At 45.0% G+C, this 13758-nt stretch overlaps 1 protein-coding gene across 4 annotated transcripts in view; it reads right to left on the bottom strand.

The window, feature by feature from the left end:
- zfyve27 (zinc finger, FYVE domain containing 27) overlaps positions 1–13758 on the bottom strand; it is a 167985-nt gene that overhangs the window by 84289 nt on the left and 69938 nt on the right. For 2 of the 4 annotated variants that reach the window (XM_038821899.1, XM_038821896.1), the window contains exon 8: positions 4664–4684. The exons of 1 other annotated variant lie outside the window; for it this stretch is intronic. In XM_038821899.1, the coding sequence (XP_038677827.1) occupies positions 4664–4684 (21 nt within the window). Of the gene's footprint in view, positions 1–4663; positions 4685–8600; positions 8706–13758 lie in introns of those variants that run through there. One more of the 4 variants, XM_038821898.1, reaches the window with a different exon arrangement.

Raw genomic sequence — 13758 nt, 5'->3', positions numbered from 1 at the left:
TTGGTTGGCTGGTGGCCAATGGATTGCCCAGAGACAATAATCTACCTGGCAATCGACAGTGATTGGTTCACATCAGGTGGGGGTTTTGGAGAGGTTCATCCTGTACTGGTCCTCAGCTTCACCCAGCCCTCACCTGTGGCTCCAAGTGTGACAGCGGCCACCTGCTGGTAAACTGTTTTAACAGACAAGCCAAACCAAGGAAGATAGCCAATAGGTCTCCTACCCCCGGCAACTTAGGGATTTGTCTACCCTAGCATGCAAAGATGGATTCCGGTTGACTAGGTGGATGAGACTAATCAAAGGCTCAATGCTCCTTAAGGTGGACTAGCATCATGCTGTGGAACACTTGGAGCTCGGCATAACACAGAAGGAGTCCTGATCCCCCACTGCACCTGATCCATCTCCAGATGTCTAGACGAATCTTACCACTGGACCAGAAGAAGTCAAATTGAGAGAGGGGCTGATGATGCGCAACTCCCCCTCACTACAATGCAAGTTACATGCATCCTATTGTTAGAAAATAAAGAGAAAGTTTTAAGTAATTTGCATTTGTGGGTGTCAGGAATAAGACTTCATGGCTTTAAGCTTAATTTATATTTCTGCAGTGGTATGTTAAGGAGGCTTCATTTTATTTTCACTTCAAAAGATGCCTCCACTTTAATGAGGTTTTATGACTCTAAAGCAAATACAAGATATAAAAACTGGACTGTTGCCTAGCAACAGAGACCACAGGGGAACAGAAATCAGTTTCGAGGTTCAGTAATTGTGCAGGGAACGGTTTTAGGCTCTCTCGCAGGATATGAAGGGAGAATAGACAGAGCAGATCCCAAACTAAAGATTGGAAAGGTCCCAAAACTAGGGAGAAGAAAGGAGGTTCCAAAACTTCTTTCCAATCAAAGGAAAGGAACAGGAATCTGGAAAAGGTCTTACTAAGTAAAGTTACGAGTAAAGAGCAGAGGCTCCAAGTTAAAAAAGGAGATAATTTGGGCTGGTGGGAAGCCAGAGATCCAAGGAGACAATCAAAGGTTGGTGACTCATTACTACTGAAGTAGTGGTGTTCTGTTGGTATGGCTGAGTATTTGAGAGATTGTGTGGAAGGCGCCGCTCGAGTGCCTATGGCACTCAAGGGCAGAGGAACATCAGAGAGGTTGAAATGCTGGAAGTGAACCTTGGTAATGACATCCAAGAGAAGTCTTATTTGGGAGCAGATTTCAAGGTCCGTTCTTTGAGAGCAGAAATTGGAAATCTTCATGTGCAAGTCAGAGTCCCAGTGAGATCAGCTAGTTCACAGTGTGACAAGCGTCTGGGGGGAATTGATGAGAAATCCACAGAAGTTGTTTTGGGTGGCATCTGTCGCTTGGTTTTAGAGTGAAGTGTCTGATTACAGTTTGCCTACTGGTTTACATAGGCCGAGAACAAGATACATTTTATAACTAGTGTTATCTTTACAATGAATGTACAAAGTTGTTATATACCCCATTTTATATCTGTTGCAGTAATGGTATTGAGTGTGTTAAGGTATATATTTGTTGAAGTAATATTATAGAACCAATAAGGTGCACAGACTATGTGTCTGCTAAAGCTGTAATTACGGTGTCGGAAAAAGTGAGGTAACCATGATTTCTAAGCATTTACTTGTTTACATATAGATGGCTAATGGGATATTGGTTTGATTGCTGGAGATTCCCTGAGGTATAGATAATTTGAGTGATTGTGTTTAGTCCTAGCTAAGCAGGTCATGGCGCATCTTAATGGGACAGTTAATGTAATTAATAGGAGGAGCCAGGTCTGTCTTTAGATTGCAGTTTTGACAAATGCAGTTAGGCTGAGCACACAGGTCTGACAAGACAGAGGTGTACTGGATCTGCTCTTGAAAGGTTCTCTCTCTAAAAGGACTAAACAGATGAGCAAGTTAACCTGTTTTGTTAATTTTATTTGTGACATTTGAACCATATTGGGTTACTTGGCTGGAATATTTAAAGTGAAGGTGCAGGGCATTAGTTAAAGATTTTCCTTTTATTTGAGAACTGTTTGACTGTGAAATGTGGAGCTATTTCTGTGATGTTAATGTAGTTAATACCATGTTAAAAATAAAGTTTGATTTAACCTAAAATTTCCATTGGTCAGTGGAATCACTCCTGAAGTGAAGTAACCTTTCTTCACAGTTTCACAAACTTCAAATTGCTGGGGTTTCTTGGCCGATATCCTAACTTACGTTAAGGTCTGGTCCGGTATCTTAATATTACAAATCTGTGTATATATCTGTAATCGTATAGTTGGGGTGAAGAAGTACTGTATTATAGTTAATCTTCCCTTGTTCAATAAATGTTTTATTCTATTGCTAAAAATTCAGGAACTGACTTCTGTAACTCTGTCAGTAGCCACCCTCCACATATCCAAACATAGGGGGTGTGATTCGCCAAAATGGAGACCAGGTGTTCATGCCGTCGTGAATGTGACGGCGCGAAACGGGCGCGGGGACAACTGATTCTGGCCCCCACATGGGGCCAGCATGGCGCCGGAGTGGTTCATGCCACTCCAGCCTCCCTTCCCGGCGCCAAATGGGCCCCTCGCCAACCCGTGCATGCGCAGGAGACTTCTTCAGCACGCCAGCCCCAACGCAACATGGCGTGACCCTGATCGCAAGCCAGACCCCATCGGAGGCCCCCCCCCCCCCCCTGGAAACGGAGTCACCCCTCCCCCCAAACAGGCCGCCCCACAATCCTTCGCGCAGAGTTCCCGCTGGCAGCGACCAGGGGTGAACGGCGCCGGCAGCAACCTGTCGTTTCCACGTGGCCACTCGGCCCATCCGGGCCGGAGAATCGGTGGCCCGGCCAGGGACAGCGGCATGCGACCGGTGCCGCGCCAAATGCGCTGGCGCAAATGGTGCCGAATCTCCGCACCTCAGAGAATCGCACGCCGGCGTCAGGGCCGCGAGAATCTCGCCCAGGATTTATCAAGCCGGATTCCATCCGGGGATCTGGCTTGGTCCAGTGGTATCATCGACACTTCTTATCTTTCAGTAAACAAAATGTCCAATTTGTGGTGCATGCACACATTTGACTCAAAAAGGAGCAAGGAAGGCAGTGGGGGTGAAACATGGGTCAGGTATAGGGGTAGGACACCTGTTCTTCTGCCCAGTAAGGAGCCTCAACTTTTGGGTTCCTTTCATTCAGAAACCTTTTTTCACTGGTTCCAAGGCCATTGTACTCAGATAACAAATAGTCTTACAATAGACAAATAGAGCATTTCTTCTTTGGCGTGACCCTCTGGACTAACATAATATTCTGCAAGGTGAGGGAGAGCTGTGGCACTATTCAAGGGAGACCCAGTTAAAAAGGACACAGATTCAACACAAAAGGAAACCAGTTCACTGATCCATCAAACCCTCACGTCCCATGGGGCGCCTCTTCCACCACACATTGATGTCACAGGGCAATGGCATGTAACTGGTGGAAAGGACACCCACACACTGAATGATCGTCTCTTTTGGACAACTTAGAAGAACTCTGAAAGGAAAATAAATTTGGTTGACCCAGCCCAGAACTGGGCTCGAAGCCACGACATCAAGCCACCATACTTGGCATCAGGTCAAATTTCAGTCTGGGAAAGTCAGTCATGTTTGTGCTGTCATGGGTTTAGGTAGATTAGCCTAGTGTGTGGGGAGGTACAGAATACATTTCACCAAGTTTGATATTAACTCGACCTATGCAGCCTCCATTTCGTTTTGGAATGTTGAGCAGCATTTCTAGGATGGCAGAGATAACAGAATGTGGAGGGTAAGGCATTCCAGAGACTTATTGGATACATTGGAAGAATGAGTTCCAATAGGAGGCTGTGTAAGGAGTTCTGATTCAGAAGAAAATGAAAATGAAAATCGCTTATTGTCACAAGTAGGCTTCTAATTAAGTTACTGTGAAAAGCCCCTAGTCGCCACATTCCGGCGCCTGTTCGGGAAGGCTGTTACGGGAATCGAACCGTGCTGCTGGCCTGCTTGGTCTGCTTTCAAAGCCAGCGATTTAGCCCTGTGCTAAACAGCCCTGGGCTAAACAGCCCAACAGGAACAGCATTTGTGGAGACAAGCATTTCTTTAGAGTTACTATGATGACAAACATTTCCCTACCCCGTTTCACACTAGGTCTTCCACACCTGCATTACACCTGGGAGGTAAAAACACAACATTGCGTTTTCCAGGTGGAGGATAACGCTAAAGACTATGGGCGCACAATTCTCAAGCCACGAAATGGAAAACTGTAACGCAGTCAGAAGATGACAAAAAATATCAATGGAAAACTATAGAACGTCCAGATGTAAGGACTCCGCAATCTAACCAAAACGATTTATTACTTTGACGTGGAAGAAGAACACAAGGCATACAACCAGCTAACACACCCATCTCCTTTAACAGAACCAAACCTGTCCCTGCAAACGTAGAAGCAAATCACCAGCCCAGCCAAACTACTCGACAACATATTACAGGTTTAGAAGATGTGTATTTTATAATCTGTTCAGAAAGTACATCATTCATTTTGTGAAGAGAACATTGCCAGCAATTAACTAGAGGAAAGCGAGAACTCCTATCCTTTAAACAGATTAAAAGCCAACGCTAACACATGATTAACAATTGAAAAGAGTTTCCTTTGAACATCCACATGCTACTCACCGTAACCAGCAGCTGATGCTCCTTTTGGAATAAGCCGCAAAGAGAGAGAAAAGGAACAATTTGAAAGATGGAATAGAGGTTTAAAAAAAACAATTCAGTTTGACAAAGGTGTCGGAATGAAGCTCCATGGCTTGTTAACCTGGTTTTCAAATCTCTCCATGGCTCAATTACCTCCCAGCTCTACAAGGTTGAGATCTCTGCACACCACCAAGACTGGCCACATTTGGTACCCCGATTTGAATTGTTCCAGCGTTGGGGCCTCAAATCTAAGATCTGTTATTCAGTCCCAAGGTTTCTCTGCCTCACTCGCCTCCTTTAAAAATACAATTTATGACCATTTCTGAAGAGTCATGTGGACTTGAACCATTAATACTATTTTCCCTCTCCACACATGCTGCGTGACCTGCTGCATTTTTCCATTTTTGTTATAATCACCCTATTTGTTCACCTCCCCGTATATCTCCTTATGTGACTTGGTGTCTCTTAAACACCTTGGGACATTTTATTAGCATAAAGGTGCTATGTAAGTGCATGTTAATTTTGATGCTGGCTGCTCTGCCATGTACTTCCAACACTCGGCTATCCGGCATTTGTAGATTTTCCCATACAATTTCTAATTTATTTCTAATTTATTTATTGTCCCAAGATTGGTATTCTCTCTCTAAAGATAACATTCTTCTTTTTTGTTCTAATTTCACCAGGAAGAATTCTGAATTCCACAAGATATGGAATATCACTGCTAATTGAACAAGTATCTATTCTTTTAATGTCAGAATTGGCCCCACAGGTCAGTTAGAGTAAAGCTCCCTCTACACTGTCCACATCAAACAATCTGCAGTACAGGTACAGCACAGGGTTAGGTACAGAGTAAAGCTCCTTCTACACTGTCCCCATCAAACACTCCCAGGACAGGTACAGCACGGGGTTAGATACAGAGTAAAACTCCCTCTACACTGTCCCCATCAAACACTCCCAGGACAGGTACAGCACGGGGTTAGATACAGGGCAAAGCTCCCTCTATACTGTCCCCATCAAATACTCCCAGGACAGGTACAGCACGGGGTTAGATACAGAGTAAAGCTCCATCTACACTGTCCCCATCAAACACTCCCAGGACAGGTACACCACGTGGTTAGATACAGAGTAAAGCTCCCTCTACACTGTCCCCATCAAACACTCCCAGGACAGGCACAGCATGGGAGTAAAGCTCCCTCTACACTGTCCCCATCAAACACACCCAGGACAGGTACACTACAGGGTTAGATACAGAGTAAAGCTCCCTCTGCACTACCCTATCATAAATCTTTATGGCAGTTACACACAGTTCAGAATTTTCTATTCCCCTTTTAGTAATTTACTTTGGTCCCAATCCCCCACCCCACCTCGCCCATCAGATGCCTTATAGTTTCTCTGTGAAAAGCACCCAATCTCCTGCAAATTAATTAATTGTTTTTAACTCCATTTGTTCCTGAAGGACTTGTTGAAGGGTTGTGCCGGGGGCATCAGTACCTTGCCCTAGTGTCCATTCTTCCAGTGAGTGCTGGCAGTCAGTTTTGGCAAGCTACCTGCATTACTGCAGAGCTCATTCCTACCCTGACCCAATGTTCACACACATCCCCTTTCCAGCCGTGATTGCTAGTTATCAACCAGCAGTAGGAACCCAAATCGATTTTCCTTTCCTGACTCTAGAAAAGCTGCAGCAATCTTAAGGCTGCCCTGGGATAAGATAACTCGCTCAATGGGTTCACTGACATCAGCTCACTGCTTTATCCAGATCAACCAGCAAAGGGACAACTAATCTTAATCACTTATCGGTTTTATTGCATTCAGTTTGTAAATCTCGAAATCTAGACAGTAGCAGCTGATTCAATGGGGCTGCGATAACAGGAAAAACCAAGTCCCAATTCTGTCTCCTTCCAATCTCCACGCACAAGCATTTCAGAGGCAGGCACCCAAGACAATTATAGAACAGCCAACTGAGCCGAGATCAGATAACTAGCAACTAAGAACCTGCATTTTTCAAGATCACATTATTGTATCTTTGAAGTGCAAAAATGTGGGAAATGTGACAGCCAATCTGGACACATAAGTAAGCTTCCACAAACAGCAAATTTTGATAACCAGGCAATTTATTTTAAGCACGTTAATTAAGGTGTAAATATTAGCCAATAGACCGAGGAGGTTTTCCTGGCTCTTCTTCAAAATAGAGTGGTGGGACCTTTTGCATTCAACTTGAGAGGCCTCAATTTTATAAAAATAAATTGAGTGTACCCAATTCACTTGTTCCAATTAAGGGGCAATTTAGCGTGGCAGATCTACCTACCCTGCACATATTTGGGTTGTGGGGGCGAAACCCACGCAGACACGGGGAGAATGTGCAAACTCCACACGGACAATGACCCAGAGCCGGGATCGAACCTGGGACCTCAGCGTCGTGCTAACCACTGCACCACCGTGCTGCCCAAGGGGCCTCAATTTAACATCTTATTGGAAAAGCATGTCCAACAGTGCAGTACTCCCAGTGTCCTGGACTTTGTCCAGGTATCTTGTATCCAGGCTCAAGTATCTTGAATGGGACATGAAGCCAAACCCTTATGCACGGTAGCATAGTGGTTAGCATCAATGCTTCACAGCTCCAGGGTCCCAGGTTCGGTTCCCGGCTGGGTCACTGTCTGTGTGGAGTCTGCACGTCCTCCCCGTGTGTGCGTGGGTTTCCTCCGGGTGCTCCGGTTTCCTCCCACAGTCCAAAGATGTGCGGGTTAGGTGGATTGGCCATGCTAAATTGCCCGTAGTGTTCTAAAAAGTAAGGTTAAGGGGGAGTTGTTGGGTTACGGGTATAGGGTGGATACGTGAGTTTGAGTAGGGTGATCATTGCTCGGCACAACATCGAGGGCCGAAGGGCCTGTTCTGTGCTGTACTGTTCCAAATTCTAAATTCAGAGGACAGGATGCTGCGACGAGAGTCTCAGTTGAAACGCTGGATCAACAAGGAACTGAGCTGCGGCTTGGGTGGCCTACACTGGATAATGACTGTTCACTGAGCACGCACGCACTGAAGGAACAAAATAGATTTCCAAGAACTCTGGCAAAGTTTTCCTGTTTGTCAATGTAGGCAAGTAACCAGGTAATAAGAACAGCAGCATTCTGCATTTTCAATGCCTGGATTTAAAAAAAACATATTCTTTCATGACGTGTAAATGTCACTGGCAAGGTCAACATTTATTGTCCATTCCCAATTGTGCTTGAACTGAGCGGCTTACTCAGCCATTTCAGTGGGCAGTTAAGGGTTAAACACATTGCTGGGGGCTCTGGAATCTGGAGGTCAGACCAGGCAAGGAAAGCAGATTTATTTCCCTCAAAGGACTGGATGACTTTCATAATAATCAGTCAGTGTTTCATGGCACCATGACTCAAAACTGCTTTCACTCTCAGGCATTTTATTAATTAACATAATTTTTAATTGACTAAAGTTATATTCCACCAGTTGCCATTATAGGATTTGAACAATGCTCCCAGGGCCTCTGGATATTAGTCCAGTGACATGAGCATTAGTCCATCATCTCCCCAATAACCCAGAAAATGCACGTCCATGTTCCATCTTGGCAGTGTGAGAATGGAATGTAATTGAGAGTCTGGAAATAAAAACGATGAAGTGAGCATGAATTTGTTGCATTGTCATAAAAACCCATCCAAAATCAGTGACCCAAATGATCTGGTCCCACCCACCATAAGAATGGCCGGAGGCGGGACGGAGAATTCAACAGACAAGCAAAAGGTGCGCTGACCTCGGGCAGGAACTTCTGGTCCCGACGGCGGACAGGACAGGAAAATCCTGCTCAGTGTTCTTCAGGGAAGGAAACTTGCCGCCCTTACCCGGCCTGCCCCTTATGTGACTAGTTCCATGCAAAGGTGATTGAATCATAATTCCTCTCCGAGGTGCCAGACCAATGCACTCAGTTTGGGCATCTAGGAATGGGCAATAATTGCAGACTTACCGGAGACGCTAACATGCCGAGAATGACTTCCCTTTTTGAAATCGCTTCCTGCAACAAAGCTGTTTAAATTCAAATGGGTCTTCCTTTACATGGTGGCACAGATGAGATGAGGGACAAACTCATTGAGGAATCAAGGTGATTAAGCCCCATCTCCACAAAGAATGCAAACTCTGAAACACCACACCATGCCCAGAGCTGTGCACGGATGTTTGCTTTTCTTGCACGTTAATTCCTCAATGACATTCAGGTTTTCAACTTTGAATTTTAACTGAACACCAAGAGTGGCTGTTACAGATCATTCTGTTTAGCCTGTTCTCCCAGGTGTGAACTCTGCAATATCTCATGGTACATAATAGAAATAGAGCATGAGGTGTCCACATCTAGTCACATAAACCAAAAGGAAGTCAAAAAGTAAATTCCAGAAATTGCACATAACTAATTGCAGAGGACATTGTGCCAAATAAAACCAGACATGACATGCATACTTGGCGTAAAACTGGGCTTGAAGATTTTATGGACTGAAATTGTGGTGTGTGAAATTGGTAACAAATGTGTTGACGTGCAGTTCTTTTGTCCGCTATTTTAACAAAGGGTACGAGTCCATTTGTCTGAAGCACCTTCTATTAAATACCGACGTGGAAACTCAATGAAACAGTGATTGTATCGTAAAATACTCCCATCGCAATGTAAAGCAGGAGGAAATAACTGGGTATGAGCAACAGTGGGAAAATGGTTAGGAGATGACTGTGGCCCGATTTGGGGTTACAACAGTGAGTATGCCTCAAAAGTACCCAAGTGACTGTAAATACTTGGGGCATCCTGTGGTTGTGAAAGACACTATATTAATACAAATCTATCTAAAAGGTAAAGAGACAGCAAGATGGAGAGGTTTGGGGAGACAGTTTCAGAATTTGTAACTTAGATGGATGGAGAGTCCATGGAGAAAGAAGTTCATAAAGCAGGCCAGCGAAAAGAGGAGGTGGACCAAGGGCAAAAGGATGTTGCCAATGCCAGAGAGGGGGAGGGACTTGGACTCAATAATAGTCAAGAAACATTTCTTTAGTGGTGAGAATGTGAAGTTCACTAGAATGTGGAACAGCCTAGGCCAATAGCATAGATACATAAATCATAGAATTTACAGTGCAGAAGGAGGCCATTCGGCCCATCGAGTCTGTACTGGCCCTTGGAAAGAGCACTCTACTTAAGCCCACACCTCCGCCCCATCCCAGTAACCCCACCTATCCTTTTTGGACACTAAGGGGCAATTTACCATAGCCAATCAACTTAACCTGCACATCTTTGGATTGTGGGAGGAAACTGGAGCACCCGGAGGAAACCCACACAGACACGGGGAGAAAGTGCAAACTCCACATAGACAGTCACCCGAGGCCGGAATTGAACTCGGGTCCCTGGAGCTGCGAGGCAGCAATACTAACCACTGTGCCACATCCAACTGAAAGCTGGCTATGTCCATCAGGGAGAAAGGAATCAATTCACTGATATGGTTAGATGAAGTAGGGTTAGGGGACACGGCTCATGTGGGACATTGGCCTGTCAGGCATTGGTCTGTCTGCTGAATGGTATGTTTGAGCTGTAAGCACAATGTAATGTGATTTCACATGAACGTATTAACCTGCCTGTTACCAATTCCATAATACCATTCAACTTCTAACCATTCGTGTCCTTCCCCTCCACTTCATCATACTGATCGGATAAACTGGAATCAGATTGGTATGTTAATACTTTCTTTAGTTTTGATCCCTTCTCTCTGTGCAGTCCTGACAAGGCCAATATTCAAAACAACAGCAACTACAAAGGCCGTTTGTGTGGAGGAAGAGATAGGACTGTGTCTTCAGGTGGCTGATTAATCCTGGGTTTAGGGGCCACTTATCTCAATTGGAAACATGTGGCAGCAGAAACCTGGATTTAAAGCAGACAAACCTTTCCTCTTTATCCAGTTAATACTGCAGACAAATTCTCCCCAGCCCTCATACCTGCAACCCTATCCATCCTTCTCTAAACATCAAGGTAAGGACTGTTAAATCAACAATCACAGCTCAGCCTGACACCGTCCTCACTTGACTACCCACACAGAATGATAGCATCATAGAATTTACAGTGCAGAAGGCCATTCAGCCCATCGCATCTGCACCAGCTCCTGGAAAGAGCACCCTACCTTTTTAAAAAAAAAAGTTTTGAGTACCCAATACATTTTTTCCAATTAAGGGGCAATTTAGCGTGACCAATCCACCTACCCTGCACATCTTTGGGTTGTGGGGGCAGAGAATGTGCAAACTCCACATGGAGAGTGACCCAGAGCCGGGATCAAACCTGGGACCTCGGTGTTGTGATGCAGCAATGCTAACCACTGTGCCACCGTGCTGCCCAAGAGCACCCTACCTAAGCCCATACCTCCACCCTATCCCCCGAACCCAGTAACCCCACCTAACCTTTTTTGGCCACTTAAAGGGCAATTTAGCATGGCCGATGCAACTAACCTGCACATCTTTGGACTGTGGGAGGAAACTGGAGCACCCGGAGGAAACCCACACAGACACAGGGAGAATGTGCAGACTCCGCACAGACAGTGACCCAAGCCAGGAGTAGAACACTGTGAAGTAACAGTGCTAACCATTGTGCTACCATGCTGCCCTGGCTGAGAGTTCTAGCAGAGAGAGTTGCGGCTTCCCGAGTGACTTAGTCATTTCCCTAAATGAGGGTTGGGTCGATAGGGTTGGCTCGATAGGGTGCCTTCACCCATCAGCCAGACTGGGATCACTTCAACACAATGTAAACCATTGATCGTGAGGGGCTTCACAAGGTAAACATTGATTCTCCTCATTGGGGATGTAGAACATGGGGCCACAGCCTCAGGATAAGGGGTCGATCATTTAAGACCGGGATGAGGAGAAATCATTTCACTCAAATGGTCGTGAATCTTTAGAATTCTCTAGCCTATGTTCCATCATTCAATATATTTAAAAGCAGAGGTAGTTTTTGACCCGTCAGGCCATTGATGCATCCGCATCAAGAGTACTGCGTACAGTTTTGGTCTCCTTATTCAAGGAGGGAAACACTTGCATGGAGGTAGTTGAGAGAAGGTTCATTAGGTTGATTTCTGGGATGAAGGTGTTGCTTTGTAAGGAAAGATTGAACAGTTTAGGCCCATACACATTGGAGTTAAGAAGAACGCAAGGTGATCTTATTGAAACATACAAGGTTTAGAGTGTGCTTGACAGGATGTCTCCCCTACTGGGGGAATTTAGAACTAGAGGAAATAAAGGGGTTTCTGTTTAGGATGGAGAAAAGGAGGAAGTTATTTTTTCCAGAGGGTAATTAATATGTGAAATTCTCTACTCCAGAGAGAAGCGGATACCAAGTCATTATATATATTCAAAGCGGAATTAGACTAATTTTTGATTGACAATGGAGTCGTGGGTTATGGAGAACAGAGAGGCAAGTGGAGTAGATGCCACAATAAGATCATCCGTGACCTTATTAATGGTGAAGCAAGTCCGATGGGCCACAAAGTCTATTCCTGCTCCCATTTCTTACGTTCTTGCCACGCCCCCAGGAACTGGGAATGAATTTCCAGGACATTGCTGCCAGGAATAACAACACAGTGGCACTTTAAAAAATGCATTTTCTTCCCCCTATTTTCTTGGAACACTTATATTTATTAGTTATCAAATATCAGTCATGCGGGCAAAAAAGGCTGTTTGACTGAAGAGTCAAGAACATTGCTACCGATCAGACTGATCAACTGGCCATGGAAAAGTCCGTCAGCCTCCAGTCCTAAGGGAGGATGGCTGGCAACAGGAGGTCATGCGACAAAACCTCCACTAAGCACTCCAACCAGAGCCAGTAACCCAAGGCCCTTCCTGCTCGGCATGATTCAGTTCTGCTCAGAGGTAGTGCACTAAGCCAACAAGGGAAACTATGCTATAGCCACTTTATTTTGTGCTTGTGTGTGTGTTTTTTTTTTAAAAATGTCACAAAAGCTGTTCAAGGCATCATCTTCCAGAACGCGTCATGAAGCAACAAGATAATTCCATTCACAACCAGATAGGTTAATTTATCCAGCAGGCCCACCATACTGCTGGGCAACTAAGTAGATGCAGCACTGCAATTAGAGAAGCCGCTTTTATATCAAGTTCCGGAGGTGGCAGTGCCACTGGGAGGAACTATTTATTTTTTATTTAGTTACAATCGTCTTGACCACCGGGCTTAGAGAATCCCGCAGGTTTTCTATTGTGGAGAAGGGGTGGAGGGCATGCTGTTGGCTACAATAGGAACCGGCCAAAGCTAGTGCACCATACGGATCCAACACAAGAAGCAGTTTTAAAGGAGGCATTAAACACCTCATAAAAGATGCACTTTTGTTACACGTTTTGCATTGTCACACCTGAATTCCCCGAAGTGTATGAAGGAGGAACATGAAAGGAACACAAAGGAAAGCTTAGCTAAAGGCGGGGGAAACAAGAGAATTGCTGAGAGTTGGCAGTGCGATTTCTTTTTTTAACATGTTTTTTTTAAAAAAAAGAGTACTCAATAAATTTTTTCCAATTAAGGGGCAATTTAGCGTGTCCAATCCACCTACCCTGCACATCTTTGGGTTGTGGGGGCGAAACCCACGCAAACACGGGGAGAATGTGCAAACTCCACACGGGCAGTGACCCAGAGCCGGGATCGAACCTGGGACCTTGGCGCCGTGAGATAGCAGGGCTAACCCACTGCGCCACCGTGCTGCCCTTCAGTGCGATTTCTTTAAGAATTAACAAGCAATGTATTCAAATAAGCTGTTCCTTTGTGAAGCATTAGGCCACACAGCAAATTAAAATGTATTCACAACAGCAGGCACAATCTGTAAATGAAGAAAATGGCTTGTATCTATGTAGCACCTCAGAAATGTTTCACGTGAGTTACCTTGAAGTGTGGGGATTGTTCAGAGTGTAAAAGCAGCAGCCAATATGCATACAGGAAGGTCCCACAAACTCAACAATACTCTGATCATCTTTCTTTTCTGTTAAGGTGATGCCGGTTTAAGGAGGAATGTTGGCCAGGGCAACACCTTGCTCTTCTGGGGCTGGTTTAGCACACT

Source organism: Scyliorhinus canicula, chromosome 16 (assembly GCF_902713615.1).
Source record: "Scyliorhinus canicula chromosome 16, sScyCan1.1, whole genome shotgun sequence".
Classification (NCBI taxonomy): domain Eukaryota; kingdom Metazoa; phylum Chordata; class Chondrichthyes; order Carcharhiniformes; family Scyliorhinidae; genus Scyliorhinus; species Scyliorhinus canicula.
The sequence above is the reverse complement of the archived record's forward strand: the minus strand, read 5'-3'. Positions and strand labels throughout refer to the sequence as shown.